Raw genomic sequence first — 19,028 nt, forward strand, 5'->3', positions numbered from 1 at the left:
TGGATAATTTTTGGCATTCACCATTGGGTTACTGTTAGTTCGAGCATAATTCAGTGCATCAAGTTTGGATAATACTGCTATTAAGAGTGAAAATTACGGATGCCTTTAGTTTATATCTGTGGTTGAGACTTTCATTTATTGAGACAATTTGGAAATTGAGAATTGAGAATTGTTAGATATTAAGTTATTTAGAACACTGGGTATATTTTAGATTGTAAAAAGTGTTAATATAAAAAGTATGTTTTTTTGTATAAGGCATCGTTTCCCGAGCCGCAGTGTGAAATAAAACAGCTTGAGATTGAGTTGGTTGTATTAATATTTTGGCCCTATTCAAATTAATAGTGATCTAAAACATTGGCGACGAGGATTCTTATCGTAACCAAAAAACGCAGTGAACAAAATGCCAGAGACGACAACTACCGAAATAGTGGGACTTTTAGGTTCGCTTAGTACCTTCAATCATGAAAACTCTGACTTTTCGGTTTTCCTCGAAAGATTGAAGCAATTTTTCATTGCTAATAACATTACGGAAGAAAAACGTAAAAAGGCTATTCTCTTGAATACGCTTTCCGAAAAATGTTATATATTACTTAGGAACTTGTGTGTTCCAAACCTTCCAGAAGATAAACCTTTCGAAGATTTATGCAATTTGTTATCAGAACATTTGGCTCCAGTTAAATCGTTATTTGCTGAACGGCTAAAATTTTACACAGCAAGCCGCGAAACTAGTGAAAGTGTTGCGGACTGGGAAGCTAAAATAAAGAAATTAGCTTCAAATTGTCAGTTTGGTGACGAACTTGGAACAGTTATGAGAGATATCTTTGTTATTGGCATAAATGACTCAAAAATCATGGACCGTTTATTTGAAGAAGACGCTTCAAAATCATCAGTAAATTTAAAACAAATGGTAAAGTTGGCACTATCCAAGGAATCGGCTTTGAAGGAACATACCGTCAGACAGAGTTGGGGAGCTGTAAACATCAAGGCTGAACCGGTAAATTTTCATTGCCAACGCAGTCAAGGGCAACGTTATACCCAGCGATCTGATCCAAGGGTGAAACAGGGTTCATCATCTTACACTGGGGGTAAGCATCATGGAAAGATTCAAGCGGTAAGCAGCTCAAAATTATGTTCAGTGTGCGGTCGGAAAAATCATTTGACAAGTGATTGTACCTATAAAAATTGCATATGCTATAGATGTGGAATAAAGGGTCATTTAGCTCCTGTTTGCAAAGAAATTACTCAACATTTTTTGAGTGTAGCTGAACCAGAAATTGTTTCCGATGATTCACTTTTTAATATTCGCAATTTAGATTCAGATATTGATTCAAAGGGCAATGTGAAACCAACTTTTGTAAATTTATTGGTAGAAAATATTCCGTTGAGATTCGAAGCAGATTCAGGTTTTGCTCACGCAGCAATTTCAGAAAAATTATATGACAAACATTTTCAATGTAAAAAATTGTATAAAAACGACTTAGCTTTTAAAGATTATGTAGGTCTTACTTTTGAACCTTTAGGATTTCTAAATTTACATATTACCTATGAAGGAACAAAATTAATTTTGAAAACTTATGTTGTTAAAAATGGGGGTCCTCCACTTATTGGAAGAAACGGTTTGAAAATGTTAAATTTAGGCATAGGCAAAATCAATTATGCATCTAATGCGGAAAATGATTGCATTGTAGAAAGGGCTGTCGAAGAGGTGAATATTTTATGTGAAAAATATAAAACAGTTTTTGATAGCGGTTTAGGAACTTTTAATAAGATGGAGATTTCTTTGAAAATCAAGGAGGGTACTGTACCAAGGTTTTATAAAGCTCGACCCGTACCTTTAGCCCTGAAAACAAAAATTGAAAAGGAAATTAAAAGATTGGTGGATAATGGTGTTTTAGTACCTACTGAATTTTCGGAGTGGGCTACACCAATCGTTCCAGTGTTAAAATCTAATGGCGAAATTCGAATTTGTGGTGACTTTAAAATTACTTTGAATCCACATCTAGAAATACCACATTATCCATTGCCACGGTTAGAATATTTATTTTCTCAGTTACAGGGGGGAAAGAAATTTTCAAAAATTGACCTCTCAGAGGCCTATCAACAAGTTGTTCTAACATCAGAATCCAGAAAACTTGTAACAGTTAGTACTCACAAGGGACTTTTTTCATATACCAGGTTACCCTATGGCATAACATCGGCTCCATCTTTATTCCAAAATATTATGGAACAGATGATTGTCATGCCGGGCGTTGCCTGTTTTTTAGATGATATCCTAATAACCGCGGATAATGATGATTTACATTTAGAAAGACTTGAAACAGTATTGAGGCGACTTCAGGAGTGTGGTTTGAAGGTGAAAAAAGAGAAATGTAGTTTTTTTCAGAACTCAGTTAAATATCTAGGCCACATAATTGATAGAAATGGCTTACATACTTCGGAGGATAGAGTTTTGGCAATCAGGCAGGCTCAAATTCCAAAAAGTATAACAGAAGTAAAATCATTTTTAGGAATGGTAAATTTTTATTGTCGATTTATTCCAAACGCTTCTGAAATAATGAGACCTCTGTATAACTTACTAAAAAAACAAACAACTTGGTTTTGGTCTTCGGACTGTCAAAAAAGTTTTGAGAAAACTAAAAATATGTTATTATCTTCATCAGTATTAGCACATTTCGATCCAGAAAAAAAAATTAAATTAACTGTGGACGCATCGCAATATGCATTAGGTGCAACCTTAAGTCATATTATGGACGACAAATCAGAAAAACCTATTGCTTTTGCTTCGCGACTACTCAATAAGGCGGAAATTGGTTATTCTCAGATTGAAAAAGAAGCTCTTGCAATAATATTTGGTGTAAAAAAATTTTTTCAATACCTATACGGACAACATTTCTATTTATTTACTGACCATAAACCATTAATAGCTATTTTTGGTGATAAAAAAGGGTTGCCAGTTTTTGCAGCAAATCGTTTACAAAGATGGGCGCATATTCTTTCAGCGTTCAGATACGATATTAAGTACGTGAAATCTGAAAATAATACGGCTGACTTTTTATCTAGATCACCTTCAAAAAACGAAGGTAAGGAATGTAAAATAAAAACCTTATGTTCAAATCCAAATATTTCATATATGAAATATGTTGAAGAATCGTGTTTACCCATAAATTCCACAGTGGTAAAAAAAGAAACGTTCAGAGACTCTGTTTTGAGCAAAATAAGTTTTTATGTTCGGAACGGTTGGCCTGATAGATGTCCAGCAGAAAACATGAAACCGTATTTTTTGCGTAAAAATGAGTTAACGGTAGAACAGGACTGCCTTATGTGGGGATATCGATTAGTAATTCCTCCGAAATTACGACAGTTAATTCTGGGAGAACTACATTCATCACATATGGGTATGGTGAAAATGAAATCTTTGGCGCGCTCATATGTGTGGTGGCCATCGATGGATGGGGAAATTGAAAATACGGCACGAGGGTGTGAATCATGTCAACGCTTCTCAAGTAATCCTCCAAAGGCTTCCCTAACAGTTTGGAATTGGCCGCGAGAACCATGGACGAGATTGCACGCTGATTTTTTTGGACCATTGTTCAACAAAAACTTCTTAGTGGTGGAAGATGCAACTTCGAAGTGGATAGAATGTGTAGAAGTTGGTAATATCACGGCTTCAACAACCATAAAATTTTTCAGGGAACTTTTTTCCAGATTTGGCTTACCACGTGAACTTTGCACTGATAATGCGAAAACGTTCACATCTGAAGAATTTCAGAATTTTTTGTCAGCTAGTGGCATAAAACATTCTACGGGTGCTCCTTATCATCCCGCAACAAATGGTTTGGGAGAAAGTGGGGTAAAGATAATGAAAAATGCTATTTTGAAAGCAAGAGACCAAAATACAAATTCTGACTTGCATCTGATTATAAATCGGTTTTTGTTTCAATATCGAAATACACCTCATACCACAACAGGTGAAAAACCATCAAAATTATTAATAGGTCGTTCTTTACGCTCTAAATTCGATCTATTAATGCCTTCTGTCAAAAATGTTGTGAATAATAGACAAAATTATCAAAAATCATATTACAAAAATAAAAGAGACATATTTTTCAATGAAAATGATCACGTATGGGTAAGAGATTTCAGATCTGGTACACCTCCTTGGTGTTCAGGAATAGTCCAGAAGGTTCTTGGCTTGAAAACATACTTGGTTCAAACAAATTGTGGAATGAAATGGAAAAGGCATAAGAACCAAATGAAATCTAGACTGTCAGTTGCAACAAAACCTGAACCTGTTTCAATCATTCCCCGATCTGATTTGAACGAAGTAGAAAATGTTAATAATGTAGATTCTAAGGTAAACATGAATGACAGCGAAAACATAGTTAGTGAAAATGTAAGTACATCTGAAACTTATTCCCCTAAGATATTGAGACGTCGAAGTCAGTTGAAACAACCGGATAGGTTAAGAATGTGATTAGAATTTATAGAAGTTTTCTTTGGGTGACATTATTTTTAGGGAAGAGGTGTTAGATATTAAGTTATTTAGAACACTGGGTATATTTTAGATTGTAAAAAGTGTTAATATAAAAAGTATGTTTTTTTGTATAAGGCATCGTTTCCCGAGCCGCAGTGTGAAATAAAACAGCTTGAGATTGAGTTGGTTGTATTAATATTTTGGCCCTATTCAAATTAATAGTGATCTAAAACAGTTCTTCAACACGAAACATAAGTCACTTGAGCGCGGTAAAAGACCGCATAGCAACAAGCAACACCCTCACATCGAGTGGTCGCCAGAAGTAGTGCTTAGCAAAATTGAACTCTATCGCCCCGTGACTGCCGATACGTTCAGAGGGGTTGTCAGCGACAACTTCTACGAATTGCCGGTGTTGACGTTGGATGGGCGGTGGGCGTCATCTGCGACGGCGACGGAAGGATTTCTAACGACGTGAACTTCGAGGTCCACGTGGTGAAGAGCAGTGGATACATTGGTTTGTTTATTGGAAGAACGAGAGTGAGTCGATGCATGTACTTTCCTCTATATCTATTAAGGCTGTTTTTTGACTGTGTTTATAGATTGGCAATTGTTCTATTTTCAATATTTATTTCATATTTTGTGCTATTTACCTACCTACAAAAATAAAAATACGATGGCAGAGGATATGAAAACACTAAACAGAAAAAGGGGTGTAGTGAAAGCTCGCCTAACACTTTTCAAGAAATTTGTAGATGTGTATTTGGATAAAAAAAATAATGGTCAGCTCATTGAAAAAATATCTTTGATAGAATTAGAATCAAGGATGCAGTCACATAACGCATTATTATCAGATTTTGATTAAGTTCAAACAACAACAGAAATGTTGGTAGACGAAAACGACTTGGAGAATCAATTGAAAATCAGGGAAGAATTTGATGATACTTATCATAAAGTTATAGCCATTTGCAAGGAAGTTTTGGATGGGTTCAATGTAAATATTAATGACAATTTCGATGATAATATGTCACAAAGAGCATCTGTTTTGTCCATACACAGTTTGAGAGCCCCTAACGCTATAATGTCACAACCTAAACTTCCACCTATTCCTATTCCAAAATTTAGTGGAGTTGTAGGTACTTGGTTGGAATTTAGAGACACATTCAAGTCATTGATTCATGAGAATGACTCTATAGGCAACATTGAAAAATTCCATTTTCTTCGAGGTGCTTTAGATGGTGACGCCAGGCAAATAATACAATCACTGGAATTCTCAGCCATAAATTATCAAATTGCATGGGATTTACTTTGTGACAGATATAACAATGAATCGTTCCCAGACAGCACTGGATATTCCCAGAATATTCCCTAAATATGCGAAAAAGGACATATATATTCCGAATATTCCTCTAATATTCTATGAATATATACATGCCTGGAGCATATACACAGAATATTCAAATGAGAATATTCTCAGAATATTATGAAAGGAATATGCTAAGGATATTATTCAATGAATATTCCCATATTAATATTCGTGGAATATTCTCGACTGTATATTTGTTACAGCATATTCATGCAATATCCACAGGATATTCCTCAAATGCTCAGATGGAGTAAAGAAATAAATCATTTCAATTTTCAGTAAGTAAAATAAGATACGTCTCAGACTTCTTGGGCTTAAAAAAAACTCTGTGTTTTTATACCCACCGACCCACCTGCGCAAGAGTACCTTAAGTTTCGGGAAGTGAGAGAAGCAGGTCCATTACCAACAGTGTTGTCAATAAAACACAAAATACGCGAAATATACGCATTTTCCTTTTACACACCGGTTAAATTTCTTAGTGAATAAGTAGTTTTTCCGTTATCATTATGTTGAACTTTTGGTATAAAAATATGGTTGAAACAGATTTTTCTAATATTCTGATTTAATTTTCATTTAATAAATATGCATGCATGCATATGACAAATAGGTACAAGTAAGCTTGTTGTCCCAAAAACAAAAGTCTTTCAAGCGGGACAAAAAACAGTTTTTATGGTAAAATCAAACAATTTTTCCTGAAATTTCGAGTACACAGAAATGTTCAAATTCAAGTGTAGGTCTATTTTTGGAACAAAAATTTAAGTTTTGCGCTTTTAGATCGTATTTTGCGAATTATTAATAGCAACCTCGTGCAAAATAACTTTATTGGCTTGGCATCTTTGCTTATCAAATTCAGTCGGTAAAACAGTGTACTTCTCGTACTTCATTTTGAGCTGTCTTGTTCTTTTGTTTGTGTTACTTTTTGAGATATCAGCATCATTTTGAATTTACGTTAATATTGTGGTGAAGTGTAGTTTCCACATATACATAGACACGCGTAAGTAAAAATTCATGATTATACATGTTTTAATTTCCAACCGGTTTTTACCAATATGACATAATATGACTGTATGTATGACTAGAATAGAAATAAAACCAGATCATTTTTATACCAAAACCTTTTGAAACATTATTTGAATAATTTATAAAATTATATCTATTTCTATGAAATAACTCGAAATCCCGAGCTATTATTACGTAAGGTTAGGAAATTTACGTTATTTGAGTTTTTTCCAGAAAATAGTCAGTTTTACTGAATTGCAAAAGTGTGAATTCGATTTTGAAGGTACCTGACAAGTACTTAAAAATATAAGTATGTATACAGATCGTGCTATGCAAAAGATAAGGCCCAAATAAGCCCCTTTTTCGACCTTTAAGGGAGGGTCCATAACTTATTTCAGACAAATGGACAAATTAAATTCGTATTTTTTGCATCAACAGTACATTAGTTTTTAAGTAAACAGTTTTTAAAAAGGTTCTGTAGATATATCTAACTTTTACATAAATGGATGAGTCATAAATACCTACTATACACCTACCTTCCAAAAATTCGATAATTATAATATAGCTTCACAGCTTGGCCAATTTCACTTTGTCTTAGAGGTGTGCAGACACATACATTCCATGTTTAAAATTATTTCACACAGCTGTCCCCTTGAATAATGATGTTTGAGATTGCTTCGAAAGAGGAAGTGAATTTGGTTCAGGTTCAGGTGTATATCAAACATTTTGATTATAAAAAAATATGCTTTCATGTAAGTGGTTATTAATAATAAGATTGTATTTTTGTAGATTTATAGTAACCCAATTTTTATTTGTTTCCAAGACATTATTTTTCAAAATGCCAAAAAGGAAAAGAAATGGTGCTTGGTACAGAAATGTCTGCAAAGAGACGGAAACTATCTTTAGTGAATTATGTGAACCAATGATGACGGCGAATAATGATAATTTGGTTGAGACAGAGGATCAACATTGTGATAACGAGAGTATCAGTTTTACTGCAGAAAAAAATATGATTCTAGCAAGTACTAGTAAAAGTAGTAGTGGATGTAGTAGTGGTGAAGGCATTTGCGATATTGATAGTGATATGGATGACCAAAGTTTGTCGGATGATAATTTTACATATAGAGAATCGGTTGGTGTTAATAAACATGAGGATTTTTCAGAAGCTAGTACTTTTAATACATTTTATAATTCGTTAAATACTGTAGAAAAGCTTCAGAACTGGTCAGTCAATAATAAAATAACTCTTGAAGCTTTGAATGAACTTTTGGGCATTTTATCAAATGCCGTACCTAATGATTTCCAGGGATTGCCCAAAGATGCAAGAACATTTTTAGCCACTCCCAAAAAAACCATCACTCGAAAAATAGATCCAGGGGAATATTATCACTTTGGATTGCAACAGGCCATTGAAGATCCTTATAAAAGGATTGATAGGGATCCACCAAATGCTATTGAGATTGGTATCAATATAGATGGTTTACCCATAGCAAAGAGTTCGAATAGTCAATTTTGTCCAATATTGGGCTTAGAATCAAAACATAATTTTTTTGATTGGATTATATCATGGTTATGAAAAACCCAAAAATTTCAATGACTTCCTTTCAGATTTAGTTGAAGACGCTATAAGGCTGACTAAAATGGTTTAGTTTTATTTGGTAAAAAATACAAATTCAAAATTACAAAATTTTTGTTTGATGCCGTAGCAAAGGCACCAATATTAGCAATAAAAGGGCATTCAGGATATAGTTCTTGTACTAAATGTTATCAACACGGAGAAAGTATTCAAAACCGTATATGTTTTCCTCTTCTACCTTTTGAGAAAAGAACACATGAAAGTATTATCCTACAGTCAGATTCTGACCATCATTCAGGTCGATCCATTTTATTAGATATTCCAAATATCAATATAATAGAAGATGTTCCTCTGGATTATATGCATTTAGTTCTCTTAGGAGTGATGAAAAAACTACTTTGTGCAGTCTGGTGCTATGGATCACCTCCTCATAAATTTTCAAGTAATGAGTTGACTAGAGTTTCAGAATTTTTAATTAATATGATTCCTTTTGTACCTTCTGATTTTGCTAGAAAGCCTAGATCTTTGAGGGAGGTAAAGAGGTGGAAAGCTACAGAGTTCCGCCAATTTTTATTATATACAGGGCCAGTTGCTTTGAAAAATATACTATCAAAAAAGAAATATCAGACTTTCCTGATATTATCAGTGTCAATTAGAATTCTTTTGAGTGAAAAATACTTAACAATGTATATCGATTATGCAGAGAAATTACTTGTATGTTTTGTAAAGAGTATTAAACAAATTTATGGAGCCCATTTATTAACTCACAATTTCCATAACTTATTACATTTAGTGGATGATGCTAGAAAATTTGGAATACTCGATAATTTTAGTAACTTTTAAAGTGAAAACTTTCTTCAGTATTTGGGAACATTGATTAGAAAGCATGATAAACCTTTACAGCAGGTGATTCGTCGTTACTTTGAATCATTTAACTGTGGGAGAAAAATAAATATCTCTCAGAAAATATCAGGTTTCAATTTGATAAAATCTCATTGTGATGGTCCATTGATAGAAGGATGTTCTGCCCCAGAATTCAAATCAGTTGCTTTTTCAGATTTTAGGCTTTCTTGCACTCTCAGAGATTCGTGCTGTGCTTTGAAAGATGGGACAGTGATAGAAATAAAAAATTTTGCCTTCTCCACAGTATTGAATAATTATGTTATGATTGGCCAAGCATACATAAATAAATCAGATTTCTTTGATTTACCACTAGCCTCGTCATTACTAAACATTTTCAGTGTTCACAGTTTAAGTGAAATGAAATATTGGTTGATAAATGATATATCCCATAAACTTGTACGTGTACCTTATGATGATATTTTTGTAGTTTTTCCTTTAATTCATGCCCGACAGGAGTGAAGATGCTTCTGAGGGGTTTGGTTGCTTTAACAATTTCGGTTGTAATAGCAGAACAAAACCCGAATTCATTAAAAACACAAACTAAGATCAACGTCATAGAATACAGTTAATTTTCCTGACTACCCAAAGAAGGAAAGCGGGGAGATGTTGATCTTAGTTCCCATTGGCGGTGAATTTGGACCTTAATTACTGTTCACAGTTTGGGGGGAACTGACGGTGGACATTAGGTTTTTTTAAATTTTTGTGTTTTACTAGCAGTTAAATTGTCCATTTGTACTTTCAGTATTTATCTAATGATATAAATAAACAAAATTTTACACACCAAGAGTTCTATTAGTACTTGTTAAAGCTTTCTAACTTTATTTGTTGAGCATTGGCCAAAATAAATGGTTTTGCTATTTAGAAACTAAGACTTACATGATAAGTTATTCATTTTTAACTTGAAATGGTTAGTGAATGGGGGTATTACTATCAAATCATCAAAATCTGTGAGTTGATCAAGACAGAATGTGTGTGTGTGTGTGTGTGACTGAAGATCACACACAAATAATTGTGTCATTCATAATTCAATGTTCATTTATTATATAATTTTTCTTGAATTTCATGTTTCTAGGATGCCTTGGCTGATAGTGAAATTCACAGAATCAGATGAAATTGAGGCTGTACCTGAATGTTGGTACAATAAAACTAAAAAAACATTATTTTACCCTCCATTTCCAATAAGTCGAAGTGAAAAGGCAATTAGACATGAAACAGAGCCTGGAGACGATTGGCGGGAGTACAGTGTGGTACTAATGAGAGAAAAGAAGTATGACACTTTCCGAATCGCTTGTGCGAAAGCCTCCAAATGTTGTGTGTGCCGAGCCTGAATTATTCTATCTCGTAATTCATGATACCATGTATTGTAAATATAAGTGTTATTTCTAATATAGTGAAAACAAACAATTGATGTGCCTCCCACTCTCATGTGTGTGAACCAGACGCTGACGCGGGGAAAAGGGAATACGTCTAGGGTACGATTGTGTCGGGGTCGATGAGTACCTGCCGATACGTTAAGGAGGGCAGTGTAATGCCGAAACACTATTATGTCAGTGCAACGAGTTATAATTAACAAGTTTTGTTAATTAATGTATGTGGATGGTGAAGAGTCTACAGATATTTCTAGTGGTTGAAAATTGCAAACAACACTTCTGTGAGAAGTTGTCCAAGGTAGGCTCTTTTCAATTACTTTATCCGAATTCGCATTGGTTGGGCTATTCGCCGAATGCAAGGGAAAAACAGTGTGAACTGGTTATTTACTTCGAAACACCGGGCACAATTCCGGGAATTCTTCATTATCGCGCAGTGCGTAGCTGTAGACTTGAACTCCGCTCGGAATCGAACATTTTAGTTAAGATTAGGATTAGGGTGTTAATTTTTGTAATAGTCATTGTTGCATTTTCCTAGTTATGGAAATGGCGTTTTCATTTAGGGTCATGACCTTTTGATTTTGCATGCTAACAGTTAGATTAAAGTTAAACCAACAAAGTAAGCCAACACTATTGTTTTTTATTTGAATTACCAATCACCTACGAACCTTTAATTAATAAATTTTGTACCCTGAGATTAAGAGGCTTGGTGTATGTGTCACCTCAGAACTATCTGAGGTCGATGTGGTATCAGAGAAAAGACAACCAAAGAAGAAAAGCTACTCCTCTGACAGTGAAACAGAATCAGATTTAGAGATTCCACAAATACGTAGACCTATCAGAAAGGGTGAGTTGTGATTTCTATAAATTTTGTTTTAAAATGTTACAGCATATTATCCATTTGAATATGTTAGGTACTTTTCCTAAAATTTTCTATACATAATAATTTTCTCAGAGAGTGCTTTATGTATACAGACAACACATTTTATTTCAGGCACCAATCAGTCTGAAAAAAATGCTTGCCGAGAGAGCCAGGTTGAATCAGGTAAGTGAGCAATTTTAACGATATCTCTTGTTTCATACATATTTGTGATGTCAAGAATACCAATTAGAATAACCTCAATACACAAATTTTATAGAAATTTATAAACAAATTCATCAAATATTGCAAGACATGCAATGTGTTTCTTAGATGCAGTCTTCGGGACTAGGTACCATTGAGTTTTCACAAACTAATTTTTTTTCAGTCTCAAATGTGATGCCGGTGAAAAATTATGAATCGTCAACTTGTTTACCTGAACAACTTGGAAATGATGACTTCAGTAAAAGTGAGTTAGTTGTATATATTCATTTTTAATCATATCTTTCCTGCTTAGTATGATTTAAATGTCTCAATATTGCAAAATATAAAATTTTTTTTTTCAGATTCAGAAAATGATCCTGGAGAAAGTACAATTTCAACAGGTACCTTTATTTCATATTCTACTATTCACATTGATATGTGAGAATAGTGACCTATTCTCTCATCATTCTTTTCTAGATGACAATAAATTTAAGAAAACTTGCATAGGAATGTTGGTGAAAACAAATAAAATGTTGCGAGATTTAGAGGAAAAATTAGAAGAAATATCCAGAAAAGTGGATAATATTTCAATATATATTAAGGAAAAACCACAATCATTGGAGAAAAATCAAGAGGAAAATGAAATTATAGATATCTTTACAGATTTCCCGATTAAAAATGAAAATATGTTAAACCACATAGAAAAGATATTGATAAGTGAGGCAGCATATAAAAATCTAGTAAGTATATCAGCTGAAATTGTTAACAATATATTATCTGAAATGTCTTTTAAGGAAAGTTTGTTTTTCATGAGTCATTTCTGAATAACTTCATTATCTTTTTTCAGGTTAATATTCTCTGTCGAATCGGGAGCAAAGATTTTAAAGAATGTTCGCGTCGATTCCTCAAAAAAATATTGGATGATAAATTTGCCGCAGAGTATAGTTTACACGGACACAAACATAAAAAAATTTTCAAAAACACAAAAATTTGTGCTTGCGTTTTGGGTAAGATTTATCGCTATAATAGTAAACAATAAGCTCAAGTGTACTTTTAACGAAGTCAAGTAAATTAACTCCTCAGTTGATTTTCTATGAAATTGACAGTTGCAATATAAACATTTCACAATTTTTATCACTTATTATTACGATTAAAGATATATAATTTATATATGATTCATTGGTGTCTATAAAAACATTTATCAGTAAATAAAGTAATATATTCTTTACATTTGTAGATGCTATACAAAGGTGCCATAAAAATACAACTTTAAAGGACATTGAGGTGGTTGTTTCTGCGTACTTGGCAAAATCCACAGAAAGACTGAAAAGGCAACAGTGAGTTATTTTTAGTAATAATTATTGACAAAAGTAACTGAAAATATCTTGAAAACTAAAAAGATAATTCACATCTACTAATCACCATTTGTAGAAAACAATTAGCAAAAGTGAACCTTTGTTAGATAGAGAATTAAAATACTTCTTTTATATAAAATTTCTCAACCGCAATGTTTTACCAAATGATTACATTTATTTTTTTGAACTTTCAGTACCAGTCATTGTTAAATTTCAAGATAAATGTTTGATTTGAAAATTATTAAGTTTTACTTTTGTTTTTTCATAACCAGTTTCAAGTCGATGACTCAGTTGTTGATTGACAATACAATCAGTACATTGTTTTAAGTAGATTTTACTCCCCTTCATTATTTGAACAATTATCTTCAAACATATTTTTTCTTTCTAGGGCTGCCCCTGTGAGTGAAGATATCCCGGTAGAATGAGAAATTCTACTGTGTTTTAGTTGATAAAGTTCACAGTTGTTTTTTTTTTAAATATATACATTTGAATGCAATTTGTGTATTGATTTATGGTCGAGAGAGGTGGTACTTAATTAAAATTTTTATATTATCCAAGTAAATAATCAAAATCTTTAGGCTATTTCAACTATATTCGACAGTGATAAGTCATCGTCAGTTCATATAGTTAGAAATGAGCAAAATGGGCCTAAGAGATGAAGAGAAAACATCAAATAGAACTATTTACTGAATTGATGAGAATGATGGCTATGATATTTTTGACATTTTTAATGTTTATTAGCTCTTCATCAACACATTTATAAAAACATAATAATCACCGAATCTGTATTATTATCAGTATCAGTTAAACAAACAGGTAAAGTAGGTATGAAGATACCAGAATAGAGATTATACGGGGATCATTCAAAAAATATACTTGGAAGAATATTCATTAAATATTCTCCATTCATATCCCCAGTACGTTTCTGGAATATTCTGTGAATATTCCATGAATATTTGCTGTGTAATATTCTAAGATAATTATTCATTCACATTTCAAGAATATCCCTGGAATATTTTGATTATTCTACGAATATTCCTGAAATATTACATTTGAATATTCTATGAATATTTCCCCTTTCATAATCCAAGTATATCCGTGGAATATATAGAATATTCAATGAATATTCCTGGAATATTTCTGAGGAATATTCTGAGTTTTTCTACGTTTTCCCCCTTTGCACATTCGTGAAATATTCCACAAAAGACGTATATATTGCCGGCATATTCATGGGCTATTGCAATATCTCTAAACGAATGTCCTGGGAATATTCAGGGAATATCTAGTGCTGTCTGGGTTTCTGTATATGAATCGATATAGTGTGTAAAAGCCAAATGGAATAAATTCATTATTTCGGTTACTGTACATATTTATGAAAAATCCTGAAACACGTTAAATTCAGATTATAATTTGACATACTTAAACGGAAAAATGCTTCCTCTATCTTCAAACCCCGTCGAATGACAGGTACAACCCCTAATTTTTCAAATGGGAAGTATAGGCTTATGAAACATCGTTTGAAAGGCGTTTTCATTCCATATTAAAAAATGTTACCGCTTTTCAGTTCATTGCAACAATCAATATAAAATAAATTGAATACATGTGGTTACCGAACTTCGACAAAATACACCCACAACTTATTGCAATATACTCAAAAATTATTTCATGTTGAGGTATTGATAATGAGAAAGTAATCAAAAACCATAGCAGTGTAATTTTTAGATGGTATTCTTTAAACACCTATGAATAATTAATTAGATTAGATTAAAGGAAATGCATAAAACGGTTAGATTGAAGGAAATGCATAAAATAACAGTTTTACAAATGATTGGTTATAGACATAAAACCCGAACACAACAGGAAGTAGCTCGCCTATTTGATAAGAAATTTCCTAATTCACCGCCCATATTTCAAGGAATAATAAGCAAAATAGAGAAGCAGTTTCGGCAGTTTGGTCATGTGGGGCAGATAAAAAAAGCAGCTGCCAATGCAATGAGAGATGAACTCAAATTATATGTGATGCTTGAGTTTGAGAAAAACCCACATATATCGAGTAGACAGGCATCCACTACATTCATTGTTAGCCATATATCGATAGTAAACATATTAAAATAAAATAAAATGCATCCCTATGAAATGATACCTACTTAGGAGCTCATGGAAGACGATTTTGATAGAATTTTGATAGAAGAACTTATTTTTGTGAGCGAATGATGGACACATGCAGTGAATACGATATGGTTTTAAGCAGAATGGAACAGGGAGGCGAGGATCGATTGAATGGCCAGCGCGATCACCTGATCTTTCATCATTAGATTTTTTATGGGGATATGTGGAGGGCAATGTGTACAAAACTATACCTTCAGATTTTAATGACTCAATAGAACGAATAACGCTTGCGATTAGGTCGGTTGATATGTTGAATAATGTTAGAAGACAGATTTATTCAAGATTACAATTTACATTTGACGTCTTCCGGGATTTTTTTCAACCGTAATAATGAATTTATTACATTTGGCCTTTACACACTGTATATATTTCACAGATTGAAGAATGCAAATTTATTTTCGATAATATTTTTGTGACACATGTGTATAGTAAATTATTCAATTTTTCTACATAACAATGAATAAGATGAATAATTCATTATATTCTCATAAATAATATCTTGCAATGAAAAAAATTTACTGTTAGGTAGTCATCATGTCATCATGAAATCGACATGACTCCTTGCCTTCCCACACTTTATATTTCAGGTCATTTTTCACTTTACTTTTGTCTATTAATGTCTTTAAACCATTTTTTTCACAGTTGCAATTGTGTCACAATCACTTTCAAGAAGCAATTCACAAATTCAGCACAATTCACGCTCCCTTTTCATTTTTCACAGGTTCTTCAATAAAATGCAAAAAAAAACACTCTGATAAAATGGATGGAAACACTTTCGGGAACGAAAATAAACAGAACTCGCATTTATTCATATATGCACCTGGGAAACAACGACAACATTTAATCTATTTCGTAGTGCTGGGGAGATATAGCCGCTCTACTGCAGCCCGTCTGAACTATAAGTATAAATTGATTATTGCACGTATCTCGGTTTATATTGCAAATACATCAAAAGTGATAGTAAACGATTTTATAGAAAATTTTATTGCCTACATTTTTTGTTTCGACCTTTTTTTCATATATTTTTATGCTTTCGAGATATATTCAAAAATGGGATTTTTTGGGGTAGTTTTTATTCATTTTCTATTCTCTAAATGAAGTTCAACATTTTTGAAATAAAAATCCTTTGAATGTATGCTAAAATCAACTTATATTGAAAAATGCAGGCTTGCCTTTTGCATGGTAATTTAAATCCTCATTTTACTAGAGTATAGGTCGAAGTAGGGGAGAAGGGGGTAGGTTCGGACATGGGGCACTTCCGGACATTACAAATTTACCGCCCAGCAATGACACAAAATTCACCGATCAGAGACAAATGCTTCTGTTAACAGTTTGAAATCGTTGACGCCGGCTTGTGTTTCTTGAATTTAATTAAAAAGTGGATATTTATTCGAAAGTTCCCAAAAGGGATTAGTGATACAAGGTTGAGGTATCTACTAGTAAGGTCTTACACCTCAAGGAGTGAATTTCAGGTAAGAAATGATGAGTCTATCAGGAAGAACGCATATTTTCATTCATCTAACCTTAAAAAAGTATGATGATTGTTTAGTGTTTGAGGAAATTGTGACGATATATACAGCTGGGGCAGGTTCGGACTGTCCGGGGCTGCCCCTGCTTCATTTTCGTGTTCGTCCAGATATGCCCCATGATCTATCTTTCAGTAACTTCTTACTGTTTGTAGGATGGTGAGAACATACAAAAGAAAACGTCCTATTCAGCCAGAAATTCCTAGAGGAGTCTTGAAAAACGCTGTGAAGAATGTTATCAGCAAGAGTATGTCATTAAGAGCTGCTGCAATAAGATTCAATATACCGAAATCAACTTTATTCGACAGAGTTGTCAGCGCTAAAAAGCGTTCCGATAATAATATTGAAGACTCTGGAAATGAAGGTGGTGAATCAGAGGAAGAGTTTGCATCATCAAAATATGCAACAGGGCAAGTGTTTTCAGGAAATGAAGGTATCGCGCTGAAGATATATCTCAAAAAGTCTTCAAAAATATGCTACGGCTTGACACATGAACTCCGTCGTGGACTGGCTTTCCAAGATGCTTCAAAGCTGAATAAGAAAATTCCGAGAAATTGGGAAATCAACAAGAAATCAGGAATCGATTGGATGCAATGTTTCATGAAACGCCATCCAAGGCTTTCCAATCGTTAACCTGAGAATACTAATATAGCTAGAGCTTCAGCTTTCAATAGAGCAAAGTGGAGGAATGTTTCAATAATTATGCCTCAGTGCAAACCCCATGTAATTTCTCACCAGATCGTATATGGAATACTGATGAAACCCGTATAACCACAGTCCCTCAAGTACCGCGAGTGATAGCAGAAACAGGATCAAAAGCTGTAGGACAATGCGTATCTGCTGAACTAGGATCGCTTGTAACGACGTGTGGAATAATTTCGACTGTTGGGGCTTCAATTCCACCTCTTTATATCTTTCCTCGTGTGAGGATGAAGGATCAGTTCTTGTATGGTGCCGTTCCTGGGGCTGTTGGTTATGCAGAGAAATCGGGATGGATGTCGACCAGGGTCTTTCTCAAACTGTTAGAGCATATACAAAAACATACGAACAGTAGCCTTTCAAATAAAATTCTACTGCTGATGGATAATCACGAGACACACGTTTCTATTGATGCCATCTTGTATGCAAGAGAACACGGAATTGTAATATTGTCTTTCCCGCCACATTGCACACATAAAATGCAGCCACTGGATAAAGGAGTGTTTGGTCAAATCCAAATGCAAGATTTCTTTCAACGATTTCATTCTGTCGAATCCTGGTAAACCAATAACTATTTGTGATGTTGCCAAGTTGTCAGCACAACCATATCTGCAAACATTTACTCCCTGTAATATTATAAGTAGTTTCAACAGTACTGGGTTATGGCCTATTAATTATCTGGTTTATAAAGACGAGGATTTCTGTGCCTCATTCGCAACAGACTGTCCTCTTGAAAACAAGGATGGGGAGCCCTCTGCAGAAATTGTCGATACAAGTACAAGTCGATACCACTCATAATGTTTCAATTGATACAGAAACATTGAACAGTCAATTTCAATGCAACCCCGAAAAAAAAAACTTAATACATTTTTTTTTTACTTTTTCGATTACTATGATGTATTTTTAGAATTCGTTCCATTTCGAGAAATTTCATAATGTGGTAGAGAATGAATATGATATTTATACTTTCTCATTTAAATAATTTTTTATAACCATTTTCACCTGTCTATGATTTCTTCAATCTGTAATGAAACTATCGTACACATGGAGGGAGTTCTTTGTCTTATTATTATTACTATTATTATTAGTTAAGCGATGTTGTCTATTATTTTTGAATTTTTCATCTGTTTCAGGGATCAACAAAACAAAAAGTCTATGTTGTCCATAGTGTTGAGCTTTCTGACATGTACGATATGCTGTGAGGAGTTTTTCAAAAACTCCAGAAAAATCCTTCAACGGGCATTCTCTATGCGAAGAATGTTCTGCGAGAGTAGAGGCATGTCCGGAATGTAGGGTCGCGATGGCTGTAGGGAGAGTTAGGAATAGATCTCTGGAATCTATGAGGGAAGAACTACAGGCCCACTTCCAAACGGGTTGTCCTATTGAGGATGTAAGCCCAAACGGTTCCGAAACATCGATAATTTCGAAAATAGGGTGGAGTATGAGTTAGTTTCACAGGCAGAAATTATTCCGGAGCCTTGGGAGTCAGTCAGAACAGCCCTCCTCTCTCTACAAATGGAGCACCAAACACCGG

At 33.7% G+C, this 19,028-nt stretch overlaps 1 protein-coding gene across 1 annotated transcript; it reads left to right on the forward strand.

Annotated features, from left to right (window-relative positions):
- The first annotated feature begins 400 nt into the window (after positions 1-400).
- LOC111512027 (uncharacterized) lies at positions 401-13,596 on the forward strand. Its single transcript, XM_074183886.1, has 9 exons — positions 401-1,111; positions 11,379-11,529; positions 11,677-11,727; positions 11,930-12,010; positions 12,108-12,146; positions 12,223-12,485; positions 12,593-12,752; positions 12,983-13,082; positions 13,489-13,596. Exons 1-9 carry the CDS (start codon positions 401-403, stop codon positions 13,523-13,525), a joined length of 1,593 nt encoding a protein of 530 aa, XP_074039987.1. The 3' UTR covers positions 13,526-13,596.
- Positions 13,597-19,028: the final 5,432 nt, after the last annotated feature.

The sequence above is a fragment of the Leptinotarsa decemlineata genome, unplaced genomic scaffold (assembly GCF_025532065.1).
Source record: "Leptinotarsa decemlineata unplaced genomic scaffold, Ldec_3_MD MMD2_tig00026347_RagTag_RagTag, whole genome shotgun sequence".
Classification (NCBI taxonomy): domain Eukaryota; kingdom Metazoa; phylum Arthropoda; class Insecta; order Coleoptera; family Chrysomelidae; genus Leptinotarsa; species Leptinotarsa decemlineata.

Coding starts and splice junctions, on each gene's coding strand:
- LOC111512027 (XM_074183886.1), top strand. CDS start 401: ATGCCAGAGACGACAACTACCGAAATAGTGGGACTTTTAGGTTCGCTT. Junction 1,112..11,378: donor ATCATGGAAAGATTCAAGCG/GTAAGCAGCTCA, acceptor TTGTACCCTGAG/ATTAAGAGGCTTGGTGTATG. Junction 11,530..11,676: donor ACGTAGACCTATCAGAAAGG/GTGAGTTGTGAT, acceptor ATTTTATTTCAG/GCACCAATCAGTCTGAAAAA.